The 20,014-nt window shown below is 43.4% G+C and overlaps 2 protein-coding genes across 5 annotated transcripts in view; one reads left to right on the top strand and one right to left on the bottom strand.

Annotated features, from left to right (window-relative positions):
- Window positions 1-10,837: 10,837 nt before the first annotated feature.
- On the bottom strand, window positions 10,838-14,682 carry LOC104677753 (skin secretory protein xP2-like; the record flags this gene model as incomplete). Its single annotated transcript, XM_030913944.1, has 1 exon — window positions 10,838-14,682. A coding segment is annotated over one exon (699 nt), but the record flags the coding sequence as incomplete, so codon positions are not given.
- Window positions 14,012-20,014, top strand: part of FBXW7 (F-box and WD repeat domain containing 7) — a 217,173-nt gene continuing 211,170 nt past the window's right edge. For all 4 annotated transcript variants that reach the window (XM_010382870.2, XM_010382869.2, XM_030916497.1 and 1 more), the window contains exon 1: window positions 14,012-15,158. The gene's annotated coding sequence lies outside the window, so the exon portion shown is untranslated. The remainder of the gene's footprint in view (window positions 15,159-20,014) is intronic.

Below are 20,014 nucleotides of genomic sequence, written 5' to 3'. Positions count from 1 at the left end.
TAAGAAATGTACCAGAGTAAATGGGAATAACAGAATTCTGGAGGCTAGGTCAGTGGTACTAGACCATCAGAGGCCCTGGGGATATAATGATGGTTACGTGTATCAGCCTGAATAAGTTAGGAACCTAATGTTGAGTAGGAAACAAGTGAGTCCCAGAATAACACATGAATCATTTAGATTTTAAAAACATGCAAAATGCCTTTTGGCTCTCTGAGCAGCAAGAATAAGTGCCTCACAAAAGGCAGCAAAAGGGGAACCAACAGTCTGCTTCTTATCTAACTGTGCTATATTAAGACACATCAATCTGTATAAACTTAATTTTTTAAATTAAATTATTTTTATCAAAGTAATATAGGGGAAAACAAGAGTTTCTTATAGCAAAGAAAACCAAGTATCACTTGTCTTTCTCCTCATTTGCTATGGCTTCCTTAGAGCAACCATTTTCCACTCTTTTAGGTGTTTTTTCCTTTAGTATTTGCATCTAACATGCTTATACATATGTGTCATAATTTTTGAAATCAAGACATCATCTACTAATTTCCTACAATTAAAGATGAGTCTTTAATGATCTTAAAACTCATGCATACCCCCACCATCCCCCCCTTCATTTTAATATACTTTTATCACAATATTGATAACTTTTACTTCCATTTTGTCTCAGTTTTCTCTAGGTTAATTTTCTTTTTAACTTTTATATTAGACTTTCCTCAAACATGTGGTCATCCTTGGTTGCCCATTCATTCCTGAGAGAAAGCCTGCTTTCTGCTTTACCCTGTGTTTTGAGAGGCAATTAGTGACTTCAATTTCTGACATTTTCTGGGGTTCTGCATCAAGGATTAGCCTGGCAGTGCTGGATACTGGTGCAGGAGCATAGGTTTTAGCTTCTTTTTCTCTAAGTCAGTCATTCCTTGTCCAAGTACTTTCTATCTTCTAGAATTTCCTGACAATTCTTTTCCGCTGCCATCACCTCTTCTGTTCTCTTTGTATTTTTTTTGTATCATTTCCATTCCTTTACTGTTATCTTAGGGGGTTTTAGGAGGAAGTGGAAACACAGGTTTACAGCCAAGAGTTTACATTTAATATTTTGACTTCTCTTGAGTTTTTATTATTAGTCAATAAATATTGGTTAGTATCAACTCAATTTAAATGAATAAAAGTATCATTGGATAACTATTTTTCCAGTTGCCTCTGCCAAACTTTCTTTTACACTGAAAACCTCAGTTGGTATTATTAACAACAAGAGTAATATAATAGTTCAAACTTAAGTGTGACTTATATAAGACTTTTGTGCTTAGAGAGAGATAAGGAGGGTGTCCATGCCATCACTCTAGTGATGTTCCTGCTAAATACAAACACACTGAAATTGAGGGATATCCCACTGGGGAAGGATCTTGGTGGTGTAAGTTCCATAGCAGGACATGGAGGGTTTATGAGTGGAGGATAGACTGCTGTACGGTGGCAGAGCCTGAGCAGGGGGAGGAGAGATCCATGCAATAGGGTGACCTGACCCAGGGTACCAGATCCCAAGCAAGGTGAAGAGGGCATCCATACCGTGGGGTGGCCTGGGTGAGCTACCAGAGCACAAGTCGAGTGAAGGGGGTGTCTACATGTGGGGATGGCCTGGCACAAGGGTCAGGGCACAGACTGAGGAGGAAGTGACACTGGGGAGGGAGCAGTGGCAGCAATGCAAGTTTGGTTAACGTACCAGGGGATGGATCAAACAAATAAATATATTAAGGTTCATGGGAGTCCAGTTTCTCACTTTGAAAGGAGTCATAAATATGGAAAGGGAGAAAGTTGGAATAATCCCTGAAGTATTGAATTAGAATTAGAATATTGGTGTGAACTCATGGAATGCAATGTTTCTGTATCCATATGACACCAATGTCAATGTTGACATGTACAGAGGTAAATGTGTATGTGAGTGTGTGTGTGTTCCCTAGTACTGTCCACTGAGACAGGCTAAGAACTGTGAAACAAAACTGGAATCAGCAGACCTGCTCTGGTTGTTGTTGTTTTCTTTTTTTTGTGTGATAGACTCTCACTCTCATCACCTAGACTGGAGTGCAGTGGCACGATCGTGGCTTACTGCAGCTTCCGTCTTCTGGGCTTACGTGTTCTACCAACCTCAGTCCTCTGAGTAGCTGGGACTGTAGGCACATGCCGCCATGCCCAGCTGATCGCTGTATTTTTTGTAGAGACAGGGTTTTGCCATGTTGTTCAGGCTGGTCTCGAACTCCTGGGCTCAAGCAATCCATCTGCCTTGGCCTCCCAAAGTGTTGGAATTACAGGCTGAGCCATCACTCCTGGCCAGATTGTGGCATCTAAATACCATTCACCACTTAAAGGAATCAGGGCTCCTTGGTAGGGTGCCAGATCTGGCAAATGAAAATACAGTAAATATTTAGCAAAGAAGATATTATTGCATGGGACATACATGCAATATATATTTACCTGAAATTCAAATTGAACTGACTATCCTGTATTTTATTTAGCAACTTTACCCCTTGGAGAAATAAGTGATTCCAATACTGGGTCAGGAAAGGTATAAGATGAGCCAGAACACTTTTTTATGCAAGAAAAAAAGTAAATAATCAAGGAATGATGGGACGAAATGACACAGACACCAATTTAAAGGGACTCCCATTAGCCAAATATGGGAGCAATTTAAGCATCAAAATAAATAAATAATAATAGTAACAGGTTATAATCTATTTAACAAAATAGGAAACCATGAGCCTAATAGAAATAAAACAATAAAATGGAAGTTTGACAATGAATTGAATATTTATCTAGATTTATCTCCACACAAAATACTTACTAATTCCATGTGGACAAAATAGTAACTTCATTGTGGAGAAGCCTGGCAGATACCATTTTAATCAAGTGATTAAAGTGAACGTCATGAGTAACAGAAGGAATTAAAATTGAGCGTCAGCTGATGAGATGCAGTAAGAACGTAAAGTGATGAATATCATCGGTTTGGCGATGTTCCTGCTAAAACCAAACACGTTGAAACTGAGTGATGTTCCACAATAACTAGCTGTAATCTTCACAAGTACTGAGGTCATGGAAATAAAAGAAAAGCGGAGGAAATGTTTCAGAGAAAGGGCACCAAAGACGTGACAATTAAATGCAACACGTATTCTAAAGCGGATCCATTATTTTTGCTATAAGGAATGTTACCGGGATAATTGATCAAATGATGGGATTTCAGGATTAGATATTATTGATTATCAAGGTCAATTGATAATTAAAAATGGATTAAAATTTAAATCAATTTAAATGGATTACAAAATCAATTTTTACTTTGTTTCTGTTTTTTTTTTTTTTTTTCTTTTTTGAGACAGACTCTAGCTCTGTCTCCCAGGTTATAGTGAAATGGTGTGATCTCGGCTCACTGCAACTTCTGCCTCCCAGGTTCAAGCGATTCTCCTGCCTCAGCTTCCTGAGTAGCTGGGATTACAGGTGTTTACCACCACGCCCAGCTAATTTTTGTATTTTTAGTAGGGATGGGGTTTCGTCATATTGGCAAGGCTGGTCTTGAACTCCTCGCATCAAATGGTCCTCCACCTTGGTCTCCCAAAGTGCTGGGATTAGAGGCATGAGTCACTATTCCCGGCCTAAAAAATAAATTTTAACTATTGTACTGTGTTTCTGCTGGAGAATGTCCCACATATAGGGCATGACGTTGGCAACTGACTCCCAAATGGCTCAACATAAAAGAGTGATTTGTAGTGGACTTGCAACTTTTCTGTAGGTTTCAGACTGTTTTAAAATCAATAAACATAATGTTTAGTTTTAGTTTTAAAAGAAAATGAATGATCATTTTTATATGTGGGCCTAAAAAAGAGCTTAAAATACCACTAATAAAACATGTTTTGGCCAGGCGCAGTGGCTCATGCCTATAATCCCAGCACTTTGGGAGGCCAAGGCAGGCGGATCACCTGTCAGGAATTCGAGACTAGCCTGGCCAACATGGTAAAGCCCCATCTCTACTAAATATACAAAAATTAGCCAGGCGTGGTGGCACGTGCCTGTAGTCTCAGCTACTCAGGAGGTTGAGGCAGGAGAATCGTTTGAACTCGGGAGGTGAAGGTTGCAGTGAGCTGAGGTCACGCCACTGCACTCCAGCCTGGGTGACAGAGTGAGACTCCATCTCCAACACACACACACATACACACACACACACACACCCCAAAATGTGTTTTGCAATGATGATGTACAGCACTCAAAGCCAACTATATGGAGACCACAAACTCATACATTAAAGAATGGTCCTGAAATTAAATTCCTAGAATTGTTAAACTATAAGAAGCCAAAAAGGAGACTCAACATATTACTGATATTTGTATGCAAAACATTGGGGGGAAAATTGCCATTTAAAAGAAAAACCAATGGAAGTTACTTCTGGGATTTAGAAAGTGGTATTTCATCTCTGAGGTAGATGGTCCTTTTGTTTAATAAAAACATCTTTAAGGATGTGTCAGACACTGGTAATTTTCTACCCTATAACTATTTTTCCTGCTTCCCTTATTAACAGAACTCAAACTTCACTTCGGGCAACAATACTCGGGGTCTTCTCAGCCTTCATTAGAGCTGGGTATGGCCTTAAGACACCACTCTAACAAGGAGAGCTAAACAGAATTGTGCTGGGAATATTCGGTAAATAATCAGTGTGGATGTGACTCCGGAGGATCTGCAGATTATTTGTGAGTCATCAGGTAACGGGTTTGATGATAAAAGTTAATACAATATGGATGACAATAAAGATGGCAAAGGAAGAGAAATAGCCTCAGTATATGATGGTATTATGAGCATTATGGTGTATGACCATACATTGTAATGTTCAATGCTTCTGTATTTTTTTTTTTTTTTTTTTTGAGACAGGATCTCATTCTGTTGCTCAGGCTGGAGTGCAGTGGCATGATCATGGCTCACTGAAGCCTCAACCTCCCTGGGTCAGGTAATCCTTCTACCTCAGTCTCTCGAGTGGCTGGGACTACAGGTTTGTGCCACCACACCCAGCTAATTTTTGTATTTTTTGTAGAGATGGGGTTTCACCATTTTGCCCAGGCTGGTCTCGAATTCCTGGGCTCAATCAATCCACCTGCCTTGGCCTCCCAAAGTGCTGGGATTACAGGCGTGACTCGCCATGCCAGGCCAAGTTTCTGTATTTATAAAAACTGCCATAATGAAAATTTGAAAAATGACAAATAGGATTGAAGGTTTCTAGAATGCCATTTGTTTATCCTGAGAATGCAAGCAGTGACTCATTTATTTGTAGATCACATCCTCAGAAAATATAGATCAAATAATTTTATTTTAATTTTTTCGAGATGGAGTTTTGCTCTTTTTGCCCAGGTTGGAGTACAATGGCACGATCTTGGCTCATTGCAACTTCCTCCTTCCGGGTTCAAGTGATTCTTCTCTATCAGCCTCCCAAGTAGCTGGGATTACAGGCATGCACCACCACATCCAGCTAATTTTTGTATTTTTAGTAGAGATGGGGCTTCACTATGTTGGCCAGGCTAGTCTCGAACTCCTGAGGTCAAGTGATCCACCTGCCTTGGCCTCCCAAAGTGCTGGGATTACAGGCGTGAGTCACCGTGGCTGGCCTAGATTAAATAATTTTAGATGGTAGTGGCTAGGGCCAAGTACTGAGTCTGGCACATTCTAGGTATCAGACTATGCTCCATGAAGGGAGGGACAAGGCCTTTTTTTTCCTCTTCTCATCACTGTATGTTCAGTACTTTGCTCTGATATTAGAAAATAGTAGATGATAGTAAAATTTTATTGACTCAATACTGACTTTTGGAAGTTAAAACAAAAAATATACCAATAATATTTATAAAGCTGGTCCCTTTGGGAACTCCCTATTGTTAATTCAATAATTTAACTTTGAATTTCAAGCCAGAACATTTTAAAGCCTTTGCTCTACAAGTTTAGTTACATTTAAGCCTACTTTAATATTTTTATGAAGTTATTTTTAATTCTGTTTTACTCAATTTTTAATTTTAAAAATAGCTGGATTTTATTGATAAAAATATTTCATGACTATTTATGACAAAACCAACTGGCTTGTATCCTGAAGGATTCCTCTAAAGCTAAAGGTTATGTTTTCAATGATTATATGTGATTCAAAGTTATTTCATTTTGTATTAAAACCAGTGGTCATCTATCATTAATCTTCAGAATTAATCTTTTTGCAAACCCAGATGATCAGAAACGTAACACAGGGGAAATCTCATCATTAGTCTGTAAGTTTTCCAGGTTGATTTGTATTTTAATTATTTTATTTTATTTATTTTATTTTATTATTTTATGAGAAAGTCTCACTCTGTCGCCCAGGCTGGAGTGCCCTGGCACGATCTTGGCTCACTGCAAAATCTGCCTCCTGGGTTCAAGCAATTCTCATACCTCAGCCTCCTGAGTAGCTGGGATTACAGGTGCAAGCCACCACACCCAGCTAATTTTTGTATTTTTAGTAGAGATGGGGGTTTCACAATTTTAGCTAGGCTGGTTTCGAACACCTGACCTCAAGTGATCTGCCCACCTCAGCCTCCCAAAGTGCTGGGATTACAGAAAAGAGCCACTGTGCCTGGCCCATTCTTGTATTTTAAAATATCATTAAATTCTGAGAGCCTCCAACATTTTTACAGTACTGTGAAATTATTAAGAAACTCATTACCAAATCCAACGGCATTCCTGCAACATTTGACACTTCCATTTGGTAAAACTCTTTTCTCAGTTATTAAGGAAGTATGTTGATTCTTTGAAGAAGCAATAGGGACCAGTGACAGATTGGCCATAAGGGATAAAGGGGAGAGTGGAGAAATTTTATTTTTTTAAAGCAAGTTTTCTTCCATTTGATCCATTTTTAGTGCTACTATTTATATTAATCTTTATTTATTTATTTATTTATTTATTTTTTGAGACAGAGTTTCGCTCTTGTTGCCCAGGCTGGAGTGCAATGGCACAATCCCGGCTCACCGCAACCTCTGCCTTCCGGGTTCAAGCGATTCTCTTGCCTCAGCCTCCCGAGTAGCTAGGATTACAGGCATGCACCACCATGCCTGGCTAATTTTGTATTTTTAGCAGAGATGGGGTTTCTCCATTTTGGTCAGGCTGGTCTTGAACTCCCGACCTCAGGTGATCCACCTGCCTCGGCCTCCCAAAGTGCTGGGATTACAGACGTGAGCCACTGTGCCTGGCCTAATCTTTAATTTTTAAAAAATGTATTTCTATTTGTATCAATATTAATCTGATCCTAAAGCTGTGAGGCTTAAAATAAACCTTATTCAATTGTAGAATAAGAGGTCTGCCATGTGGAAATGAACAATACTCTACAGACCTTGGGAATTAATTTACCTTATTGTTCCAGAAGACAGAGTCAGAGTGATACAATGACAAGTGTACCATATTTGAAGACTTGTGGTGGAGTCCGGGCTTCCCATTTACTTGCCCTTCTGACTCTGGGTAAGTCAATTTCTCTGGGTCTCACCTTCCTCCAGTTTTAAAATATCACTGATTCTAAACAAAGAACTGAGAGATAAGAAATTAATGAAAATAATAAAATGCAGAATGTTGGGAAAATATGCCAGGCAGTGACACCAATGTTGTGTATTTGATGTTAATGAGTGAAATTTAAAAAAAACAAAATCCATAAATTGTAGCAGGAATGTTAGTAGTAAAGAAAAAGCCCTTGTGACTTTTAAAAAATCAATGAACCTGGGAAATGAAAAGAATATGTGCAGGGAAAAATTTTTTTTGCACAATTGCCTTGAGAAAAATACAAAGCAACAAAAACAAAGTTTAGTTACACAGATTCAAGAGAATTAAAATTGCCTTTATATTCTTGGAGGAAACTAAAACACAACAAAAATAAAAGCCACCATGAAGGATTGCTGGCAATAGTCTAATAGTTGAAAAATTGCATGATTTTGGATGGTAAAGAAAAAAAAGCGCTGTAGGCCACCTTTTAAGAAGTTTATTAGCTGGGTGTGGTGGTGCATCCTTGTGGCCTCAGGAAGCTGAGGTGGGGGAATCCATTGAGCCCAGGTGGAGGCTGCAGTGGGCTGTGTTCGCTCGCATCAATGCACTCCACCCTGGGTGATAGGGTGAGACTTTGTCTCAAAAAAAAAAAAAAAAAAAAAAAAAAAAAAAAAAAAAATGAAAAAAGAAAAAAAGAAAAAGAAAAAAGTAAAGAAAAAAAAGTTTATAGGGTGAGCATGGTGGCTCACACCTGAGGCTGAGGTTGGAGGGTTGCTTGAGTCCTGGCGTTTGAGACCAGCCTGGGCAATATAGTGAGACTCCGTCTCTATAAACAATAAAAAAACTAGCCAGGTGGTGGCATGTGCCTGTAGTCCTAGCTGCTTGAGAGGCAGAGGCAGGAGGAGCGCTTGAGTCCAGGAGTTGAGACTTCAGTGAGCTATGATTAAACCACTGTACTCCAGCCTTTGTGACATAGTGAAACCCTGTCTAAACGAAAAAGTTTATAATCAAAGTAATAAAAAAAAAACTAGGTAACCTATAACTATTCTTATTTTGGAAGGAACTTATCCCAAATATAACTTACTTGGTGGCATTACTGATGGCAATAGCAGGCCGTCCAGAGCAGCCACTGCCATCATGCCGGCTGCAGCGCGGATGTGTGAGCATTGGTGGCAGGAGCGGCCGTGGGAGTGGCAGTGGCAGTTGTGGGACCTTTGCGCCCCGCGTTCCCGAGGTGGACAACTGTGCGGCCCCCAGTACCCATCCTCATGTGGCCAGGCAGGACCCGTCCCCAGCCTTGGAGCCTCCACTGCTCCAGACCCTGACCCTGAATTACTGCTCTCGCCCACTGTCACTGTGGGGAGCACGTGCGGAGGAGGCGGACAGTCCCCAGAGCCCACTGCCCTGGGATCTGCTGTGATGGGGCAAGGTTGAGCTGCCTGCCAGCAGGGGAGCAGCATGGTCGGGCACGGAGAGGTGGGCAGAGAGGGGCCCAGCAAGAACCTGGAGTCCTCGTCCTGGGCTGCAAGGAGGCGCAGCTGGGGCTGCCTGTACACTCCATGGAGCAGGTGAGAATCCTACCCTCCCAGGCGCAGGACCAGGGCATCTCTGCACTGCACCCTCTGGGGGACAGGAAGGCCCCATTCCCCCTGCAGGCCCGGGGGTGTCTGTTCCCACTGCCTGGCCTCTCTCCGCCCCCAGCGCCTGCTCTGATCTCAGAACGGGGTTGGGGCCAAGCCCAGGTACTGTCACAGCCCAGCTGGGTATGTGCAGGCTTGGGGCAGTACTGGCATGCCAGCCCCTTGCTGTTTCCGCCCCCTCTAGATGTTAGGCGCCGACAAGCATGGGAGGGAGGCAAGGGTTGGCAGGGCTGAGGCCTGGCCTCACAGGCGCCCCTCTGCAGGAATACCCTGGGTGTCATGAAGAGTGGTAGGAGGCAGACAGGCTTCAGTGTGGAAAGGAGCAGGTTCCCAGTGAAGCCCCACCTTTAGGCCGGGTAAGGCCTGAAGCCCGGGGACTGGGCTGCCCATCCTGCACACCAGAGGGGGAACTTATGGTGCTTTTTCCTGGGCCTGCCCAAAGGGCCAATCAGCATGCACTTCCTCCCCTCTGAGGCCCGTAAAAGCCCGGGCTCAGTCAGAACTGAGTAGAAGATGGATGACCAGCCGCAGAGAGGAACTACCTTCTCTGCTGCTAGCTGAACACTTGTTAGGATGACCAGCTGCGGAGAGTAGCTACTCTCCCTGCTGAGAACTGAACATTTGTTGGAACAATCTTCCTGCATAGATGAGCTACCTTGCAAAGAGGAGCTCTCCTCTCTGCTGAGAGCGGAAAACTCATCAGGACAACCTGCCTAGCAGAAAGGAGCCACCCTCTTTGCTAGAAGTTGAACACTCATTGGGACACCCTGGCTGCAGAAAGGAGCTACCCGCTGTGGGTCTCCTCTGAGTTGTTCCATTACTCAATAACATCTTCCTCACCCTCCACTTGTCTGCATACCTCGTTCTTTCTGGTCACAGAAGAACTTGGGACCTGCCAAATGGTGAGGCTAAAGGAGCTGTAACACAAACGGGGCTGAGACATCCCCCTTGCTGCCAAGTTGCGGGTGAAGAGAAGGGCTGTGGCCTTTCAGGGAGTCCAGACCTGGGAGCTTCCCAAGCCAGGGCTGTGACTCCCTCTTTGGGTCCCTGCAGTTCCTGGCGTCTCCAAGCTTCTGGGTGCCAATGTGTTCCCTGGTGCCAGCTGTGGAAGCTGCTTGCAGTATGCCTGGTCCAGCCACAGCCTTGCAGAGAGCTGGCACATCTGGAGCTGCCCGCCCCACTGCAGCAGCTAGTATGTCTGACTGCGCAGTAGCCAGACCTCACGCTCGCTCACACATGCCTTGCTGCTCCATGCCGTACTTGCCCTTGGCAGACGTGGGATCCAGGCCGGTAGCGTAAGCTGAGCACAGCCTGCCAGGCCAAGTAGGTGGAATGAGCCCAGTGGGCCTGAGCAAGACTTGGGCAAAGGCGCCACAGGCCACAGAGGTTTCCGGCCAGAAAAGCGACACCCTAAACATCCCATGAGATTACTTTACCTGTTCAAATGTGGACTATGAAAAGATATTGAAAAGTTGGGCATCTCAGAGACTTAGATGTTGAAAAGACAATAATGCACCACAAAAATGTAAATCCAAATAGCTAGTTGTATACAAAAAGATCCTCAACAGCATCAGTAATCAGAGAAATGCCAGGTAAAACCGTAATGATATACTACTACACATCCACCAGACTGGCAAAATCGAAAAGACCAACAATGTCAAGTGTTGTGAAGATGTGGAGCAATGGGACTCATACATACCTAGTGTGAGTGTGTAACCCTCTAGAAAAGAACTTGGCATTATTTATTCAAGTTTATGATACATCTTACCACTCCCAGGTATATGCTATACAGAAACTGACATAGATGTGATGGAACATATATATGAAGAATGTTCACATTAGCATTTATAACAATCCTAAACTGGAAACAACCCAGATGTCTATCAGCAACAGAATGGCTAAACGTATTGTCACATACTGTTACAATGGGACACTGTAATATGCAGCAATGAGAATGCACAAATTACAGCTATAGGAACAACCTGAACCACATATGAATTAAAAACAATGTTGAGCAAAAGCAGCAAGAACAACAGATTACATATTATATTGTTCCAGTTACATAAAGTTCAAAACAAAGAGTGAAACTAAACAATATATTGTTTAGGGATGCATGCTTGCAACAAAGCGACAAAGAAAAGCAAGGAAGTGATTATCACAAATGTTAGAATAATGGCTACATTTAGGAGGGAGGGAAAGAGTTGTGTTCGGGAAGGTCATGGGGCAGGGAGGGTAACTTCTGAGTTGCTGGAAATATTCCATTTCTTGACCTGGTTGATCGGTTACATGGTGGTTTCCTTTATAGTCACTTATTATACTATATAATTGCTTTATGTATTTAAACTATATTTCACAATAAAAATGTTAAAATCAATATACTATAGATAGCATTTCTGGAAAGCAAAATTTTGCCAGATAGCTTACACAATCTTTGACAGTAAAACCCACTGATGTGGAATAACAAAACATTGATTAATTTCTCATAAGAGCTCACTTTCAAGTGCAGAGGTCAGAAACCTTATAAGAATCTCCTTTGTTCTATATTTTAACACAGTTTTTAGGTCTTTATCTTAAATTGATGAACCAGGGAAGGAACTATTAGCTAAAACTTCAGATTTTTTGGAATTTTGAATTAACTAGCTGTTTTCTCCTCTGGATTAATAAGCAATACAAGGAACTAAAGAGATGCAGACCAAGTTGGAAATGTATGAACTTCCTTCTCTCCGGCCTCCAGTTCCAGCTGTTTCCTCCTGTTATCAAGCTGGGTGTTGAGGTGGGTATCTAGCCCAGTAAGCTTAGTGTGCTGTTATTAAATACTTTCTAAGTAGGTGGCTCAGGCTCTCCTGAGTGCCCTTCTGTTCCTCAGCACTGAGGTTGTAAGGTGGAGCCACTGACAATGAAAACAGAAGATCACGCTGCTGAAAAACCCTATGTGGTACACACTTAACTGGAGGTGTTCTCTGCTGGGCTGCAGAACTCTGATGTTTGCACTCTTTTCCTCCAAAGCCCACAAAGGTTAAACTCTCTGAGGTGTTTAGCTTCACCAAATCCCCTAAATCTGTGTGTTTTACTCCTTTAATTTCCACCATTCCCCTGCTGTAAGATAGGAAGAGGGGGAAAAACAAAAAATATTTATTTTGTAGCCATGTGAAACCATCACTTGTTGGTCTGATTAACTGTGAGTCTTATTTGGAAGGCTGTAGCAGGGGATTGATCATGTAAAGACAGAAAAATCCAGGGTAATTTAAGCAGGATGTTTAACCTGGCTCTTGGAACTTCAGGTCAAGGGCAGTAGGGTCAGGTGCTAGTCTGTGAGTCTCTCCTTGGTTTTGCCACATCCTCCTTTGCCCCTCCCACCACCTTTCCTGCAGCATTTTAATGAACACGAGGCCTTGTATTTACCCAGTTAAAAGGTTCCTTAGTCTACTGTTTGCAGATGGTAGTGGCAGTAGTGGGAGAAACCCAGAGCTTCCCACATTTGTTTATATTACACTTGCTCCTATCTCACCCCCTCCTTCAGGTGGAAAGACTTGTAAAGTCCATTACTACTGCTTCCCAAGGAGGTAGAGTGTGCTAGGGTCCACGGACAGAATTGTGGAATCTGCTTCCATCATTGCTGCTGTTTTAATCTTTTCCTCATACTATTCACTTAAGACAGATTTCTGAGGATTCTGGTCCTTTTATCTTAAATTTCTTTTCCCAGAGAACTGCACTTTAAACTTCATGAGTTTTTACTTGACTTTCCTTTCCAGGATAACATCTGTAGGAAAAGCTGCATAATAGTAATAACATTTATTTTAGAAAGAAAATAACCTTTGAGTCAGACCTGAAACACAGGCTAACATTTCTTGATGACAACGTACACTGATGAACCAAGATCAGAAGTTCTCGAAAGCCCCAAGCCATAAGAAAGAACCATTCGTAAAAGTGATACACTATTAAATTCTTCCCCTGACAGTTAAAAATCCTTCAACAATCTCCCAGAGGATGGCTCCCTTCCAATCCTCCCTTCCCGCCGCCCTAACAATCTGAGCGAGGATGGGTTCCTTCCTCTGCCCGGCATTTCGTCTCCTTGTCCACTAAAGACTCAGGTTGTGACTGTACTCAAGCCGCACCCCTGTTTCCTTCCACGGCTGAGGAGGGGAGGAATGTATTACAACTCATTTTTACAATGCACTGTGGTTTACAAAGCACTTGCACTTCCACCATATCCTCTGAGCTTCGCGAGTGCCACGTGAGAGAGGCATTCATTCATTCATTCATTCATCAAACATTTGCTCGGCCCGACCACACGTTATCCAACGCCGGGTCTCACCCCACGCCACGGGAAGGTTGGGGCGCTCTCTCCCTGGAGCAGGTGCAGCGGATCAGGCTGTGCGGGAACTCCACGATCAGTACGGCTTTTCGAGGGTCTGTCTGGAGCCAAATGCCTCATCTTCGGGTGGTGCGCGCAGCTGTCTGAAGGCGAGGCCTGGGCCTCCTCTTTCCTTCCAAAGGAGCAGTCCCCACCTGCCCCGAAGGAAACCGCTACAGAGCAAGCTCTCCAGGCCGCCCTCGGGTCAGGGGTAAGATCGGGCGGCAGCTTAGGCTCGACTCGGCTCCTCCCCTTCCTCTCTTCAGTTCTGACGCGGCCGTAGAGGCGGCAGCGGCGGCGGCGGCTGCGAGTCCCGCGGCCCGAGGCGCACCCACCCGCTCGCCGATCCCCACTTCCTCTTCCCTTGGAGCGTCATCAGAGGGCGCCAGAGGCGCCCAGGGCGGGGTAGCTGGAAGGGGAAAAGAAGCCAGCAGAGGAAGCCTCAGAGCGGAAAGAAGAGGGAGGGGGAAGAGAGTGGTTGCTAGGTGACTTGCGTCATCGGCAGGCGCCGCTCTCCTCCCGCCCCTCTCTCTGGAGTGAGGCGAGAGCCCCGCACAGAGCGAGGGAGACAGCGAGCTGAGCTCCGGGCGCTGCCGCTGCTGCTGCCGCTGAGAGTAAGAGCGAAGGCGCATCCGAAAGACCCAGCCCCCCTGCACTGGCCGCCGAGACCTTCGCTCTCACCTGGGCCAGCGGGAGCCGCGGCCGTACTCCTCTCCCCCCCTCACCTTCCCGGCCGGCAGCGGCGGCTGCTGCACACGCCGGAGCCGGAGCCGGAGCCGGAGCCCGAGCCCGAGCCTGAGCCGGAGCCGGCGGCTTGGGGGGCAGGGAGGCGGCTACCACCGACCGGGACTGGGTAGCTGCTCCGCGGTGAGAGAACGCTGAGGAGGCGCCGGAGCTTCTGCCTCGTCCCGGGGGGCCTGGGGCGAGAGACCCCCAAGGTGTAGGGAGGGGGGTCCCAGCCGCAGCGACACATGCGGGAGCCGGGAGCGGGGGCGGCGCCGAGCGGAGCCGGCCGGGTCCCTCGCCTCGCCGCCGCCTCGGCCACCCGCCCGGGGCCGTAGCATCTTGCCCCGGAGTGTATGAACCGGGGCCCCAACCAAGTTCGGCAACCACCCCCCGGTCGGGGGGGCGGGGACCCAGATGTGAAGCTGCGGCTGGGGCGGCGGAGAGAGCAGGACCGACGCCGCCGTCCTTTCCTCACCTTTCCCCTCCCCTCAGCCCCCTCCGGGGGTCTTCTCCCTTGGCCAGTCGCCGGCCCCCCGGCTCCTTGGCTGGACTCCGGGAGGAGTTCTTAGAGCCCCCCTCCCCCGCCCCAGTCCCGAGGGCGGCGGGGCCGGGGGGGACCCGGGGGGCCGGCTGCAGCCTCCACCCAGAGGAAACTTTACAAAAACAAAATTCGGAGTCTCCCAAACCTGACTGTCCCGGGAGAAGTGGCCCTGGACGGGCAGAAGCCGCAGGCTGAAAAGACCCAGGAAGAGGAAAAGAGGAGGTAAGCGGGGCCGCCGCCTCCTCTCCCCTGGCAGCGCGGAAGAGACCCGGGTGGCCGCCTGGTTTAGCGACACGAGCACCGCTTCAACCTCAGTACCGCACCGGAGCCTTCCGCAGCTGCCGCCTCAGTCCGAAGGAGGAAGGGAACCAACCCACTTTCTCGGCGCCGCGGCTCTTAAAGTGTGAGTGGCCCCGGGAGAGGGAATTGAGGGGGAGAAAGTAGGAGGATGCCGGCGCTTCCTCCTGGAGTTTTGCTGATGTTCTCCAGTAGTGTTGGGAGTCTATCAATGAGAGGGTCTAGCTTTATTCACAGAGGGGGAAAGGTGTTAGGCCTGTATTTTGTAACTTTTTAGCTCTTTATACGAGTAATGCAAGTATGCAGGTTTTTCTTGGAGGAGTTCTTTCTCCAGAGTGAATACTCGCACCTTTCTGGCCAGTAATTGGCAAAGGGAAATTGAGGGAGCCAGAGCATATGTGCGCACAGAGGCCATCTGTATCTGTAAACTTTTCCTGGTACTGTGGGTGTGTGCGGTTTACTTTTTGTTTCAGGGGTACTCTCATACATGTTCCTGAGTGAGAACCGCTTACCCTGTGGACCCCTGAAAGTAAAATTGCTTTTTTTTTTTTTTTTTTTTTTTTTTTTTAAACAGAACCAAAAGCCGGTCCTGAGAGAGGTTCATTTCAGTACCTATTGGTACGGGAGTTAACCTTCTCAGTTCCTGGATCCAATTCATGTGTGTTAGGATGACACTGTAACAGATGTCAGTTATTCAGGAACTTGAGTTCTTAGGAATCACAACTTATTTGGGGAAGAGCATTTATCACATTAATTATTTTATAAAAGTTGTGATTTTTTTTCCCTTCACCCCCCCTTTTTTTTTTAGAGTAACAAATGACAACACTTTTTTATTTGGTTTGAGGCTTTGCTCTTTTGAATTATCTTTATTTCTGTATCAATTTAGGATACACCTTTGATATTTAAGTCAGGAATGATTTTTTCTTTCCATTATTTTAAAGTTGAAGTATATAAAACCTTTGACTTGTATTTTAGGTATCTTGTCAGAGTGCCAAATTAAAGGTTCATGAAAGTAATTAACATTTCATATACAGACCTTAAGGGTTAAACATAGAGCAGGATTTTATGTAGGAAGGCATAGGCAGTACTATACTGAGAATTGTGGTCCGGTCCATCTAGACAACTGTGGGCTCGTTCTGTCTGAAGCCACTGCTGAGAGATGCTTTGTGGGAATGAATGTAAGCCTGGGGTTATCTTTCTATTCGAAGTTCTCCATTCAGGATCTTGATTAGATTAAAACTTTCTCAAACTTAACAATGTTTGTTTGTTTTTTTAAAGTAATGAGTTCTGCAAGTTTATTAGCCTGTGTATTATGTGATAATTAATTTACATATTCCATACCTGTGTCCCTAAACTTTCAGGACACAGAGTTTGTATTTCAAGAAATACCAGGACAAGCCTCAGTTTATCATTTCTTAATTTTATAGACTTTCATTATTTCTACCGTCAGTTTCTCCAACTCTTGTCTTGGAATAATGTCTTTCATTTCTTTGACCACTTTTCCCTCCTCTGGAACTTCTCCCACTGAATTGTTTTCCTTTAGTTGCCTTGTTATGCTTTGGTAAGGAACTTTAAATTATTTTAAATGTGTACTGACATGAAAATACTGAATAGTGGATGTAGTGTTAGACTTAGAATCAGAGTCACGTATTCTGTTTTTCACAAAGATATGATAAAGAGAAATGTAGTCATGTAGAAGCTGTGTTTTGGGATGGAGGGGAGGACAAACTAAGAAACTATAGTTTGAATGTAGGTTGTGCTCTGTCAAAGTTGCTTACTAACTTTAGGACCTACTTTTATTGCTTTAACTATAGATTGGTTAAAAATTACGGTAATTTTTTTTTTTTTTTTTTTGAGACACAGTCTTGCTCTGTCACCCAGGCCGGAGTGCAATGGAGCGATCTCAGCTCACTGCAACCTCTGCCTCCCAGATTCAAGCAATTCTCCTGCGTCAGCCTCTCGAGTAGCTGGGACTACAGGCATGCACTACCACGCCTGGCTAATTTTTTTGTATTTTTAAGTAGAGATGGGGTTTCACCATGTCGGTCAGGCTGGTCTTGAACTCCTGGCCTCAAATGATCTGGCCACCTTGACCTCCCAAAGTGCTGAGATTACAGGCATGAGCCACCGCGTCTGGCCAAAAAATTATGGTAATGTTTAGCATGTTTGGGCCAAAAAATTATGGTAATGTTTAGCATGTTTGGGTAGAAATGACAAAGTATTTGGGGTCCCTGCCTTTGAGATGCTTTTACTTGTTGGTGGTGCAGACAATCAAACACAAATTGCACAAAGCTATAGGCGAGGGGCGATAGACCAATATTTATCTAAGACCACACTAGATGTTAGATATTATTTGGCAACTTATAGATGTGAATATGTTTTTATATTTTTCACTAGGGAATTGTTGCCTTTGGACGTATACATATAAAACTAATTGAAGTATTGAAGCCAAATCTGTGAAGGAGGGTTCTTTTAGGAAGAAAAGAGCAAGTGGAGACAACATATTTAAGACTTGGAATTGGAAGGCATAAGGGACAGATAAAATTATGAAGTTGGTTTGAAGGGAATACAGATGGAGGTTGTTGAGTTAGTAGTGTTAGGGTCAGTTGTGTTTGTGTAGACACATGATTACAGTTCAAAGAAGCAATTGAGAAGAGTGTTCCTGAGAGAGTAGTTTCAGATGACTGGGGAGAAATTACATTTTAGGCAAAAGCAGTTATGCCTGGGTAAGGATTTTGTTTTTCTAGGGAACCAACATTTTTATTATGTCATGGCTATCAAGGGCTATACAGAAGGAGTGAGAAAGAAGATGCTTAGTGTATTGCTAGCAGCTTCTTACAAAAAAGAGTTTGGAAATGGTACAGTAAACTTTGTTTTGGATGTGAAATTTTAGGGCAACAATTGGATACTGGTGCAGTTTCAAAACAGCAAAATAGTTTAGCAGGTAATATACTGAAAATGTAAAGTTGGAATTATTTTCAACGTATTTAGGTTTCCCAGAGTACTGATGGAAAGTGAAGAGCTGAAAAGTGGGTATTTTTAGTTAGGGGGAAAATCTGAATGAATGAGACACTACCTAAAATAGATGTTTTAGAAGTGGATAAGAGTTGAAGTTAAAAAGGAATGAACAGGCTTTAAACATGGCCACCAGTTTAGTCCCAGGGTATATTATTCTGTGTTTTTGAAACAAGCTAAAAGTTTTTATTTTTTTTTTAGATAGGGTATATAGGTCCCTTGAGATTAAGTTCAGAAGAGTATATTTAATAATAATTTCATTGTTAAGGAATTTATAAATAGAAGGACAGATTTGTTTCCTCAAATTCATGTTTTTAGAGTTCACTGTGCATTATTATCCTACGTTTGGTCTTAATATGACGAAGTAAGGCCAAAAATAGCTGGCAGAGAAGGCTGCTTCCCTTGTTCACAGTTGGTGTGTGTCTTTGTGTCCCATACAATGGAGGGGATATCCCTGTGTAGGCACAGCAGTGCTGAACATGCTTTTTTTTTTTTTTTTTTTTTTAACCTTTAACCTTTTTATTAAAAAACAAAAAGCAACTTGGCACTTAAAAAAATGTAGACATTTTTGTGTCTTGCATTTAGTATTGACTTTTAACAGGATTAAGGATTGTGAGGAAGGAAATATATATTCACACTTTTTTGTGTTCCTTAGTTGGAATTCTGCACCTTCCCAGTAGCTTCTCTGACTTCTTAACAGTGATTATTCAAATGGCAGAAACTCTGGGGAAGAGATGTTTCAACAGGGAGATAGGTCTGAGGTGATTCTAGGGTGAAGATACAGGGATTGGATTATATGCCATATGGAGGCCTTCTCTCGTCACCCTCCACTTTCCACAACATTTTTTGTGCAGTCAAAGCCATGTTCAGATGAATTTTAGAAGGCAGCCATTTATAGTTAACGTTATTTACTAGTAAGGACAGTGAGAAGAGTGGTAACTTCGTATACTTTGCCTTGGCAACTTTGGATTGATAGGGAATTAGAGAGACTTGAGGGTATATGTTTGTGTGTGTGTGTTTTAGCACCCACCAGATGACCCCAAAGCATAGGCTTATTGCATTGTACTTTGGAGATGGTTCTTGGAGAAGTCTTCTGGTGCTTCTGACATCTCATTGTATAGAGAAGGAGTTGGCAAACTATTTTTGTAAAGGGCCAGTTAGTAAATATTTTAGGTTTTATGGACCACATGATCTGTCACAACTTTCAGTTCTGTTCTTATAGTGTGAAAGCAGCTGTAGACAACAAGGAAGTGAATGAATGTTGCCGTGCTCCAATTGGCCCATAGGCGGAAGTTTTTGGACCCCTGATACAGACAACTGCCAAATCCACCAACAAACAGTGTGAGCTTTATTACACTACAAAGCCAGGGCTGGCTGTTTTTGGTGGTCTTTGTTTTCTAGGTGAGATGTTTTTCTCTGAGTTCATTTAAAATGATTCGGCGTAAAGCACATACTCTACTGTAAAATACTTTTGCCTTCATGATGATGCAAACTATGGATTGAGGGACATGGGTGATGCCATCTTTAAAGGGATGCAGCTAAAAAGTAGGGACTACCTGCATTTCTTATCTAAAGATAACCACAATTGACATTTAGTGATATACTGGCTTTGTATCATGGCCAAAAGTATCTGTAAAGAAGCTTGTGGTCATACTTTTGAAACCTGAAAATAAATGTAAAGCATTTTCTTCGTATGTAAAATTAGAAGTGTTTATGGTTGGTCTGAATAATATGAGTCAAACTGTAAGAGCATTAAAGTTTGATACTGCTACCTCTTTAAGTCTTAATCTCTTGCAGTGACTAATTCAGTGTGTAGAATTATTGGCTCCGCAGTTTTTGTTTTGTTAATTTCAAGTACCTGTGTATCTTAACAAATTAAGCTTTGATGTATATACATGTATATATATACGTATATGTGTGTGTGTGTGTGTGTATATATATTTTTTG

The sequence above is a fragment of the Rhinopithecus roxellana genome, chromosome 2 (assembly GCF_007565055.1).
Source record: "Rhinopithecus roxellana isolate Shanxi Qingling chromosome 2, ASM756505v1, whole genome shotgun sequence".
NCBI classification, from domain to species: domain Eukaryota; kingdom Metazoa; phylum Chordata; class Mammalia; order Primates; family Cercopithecidae; genus Rhinopithecus; species Rhinopithecus roxellana.
The sequence above is the reverse complement of the archived record's forward strand: the minus strand, read 5'-3'. Positions and strand labels throughout refer to the sequence as shown.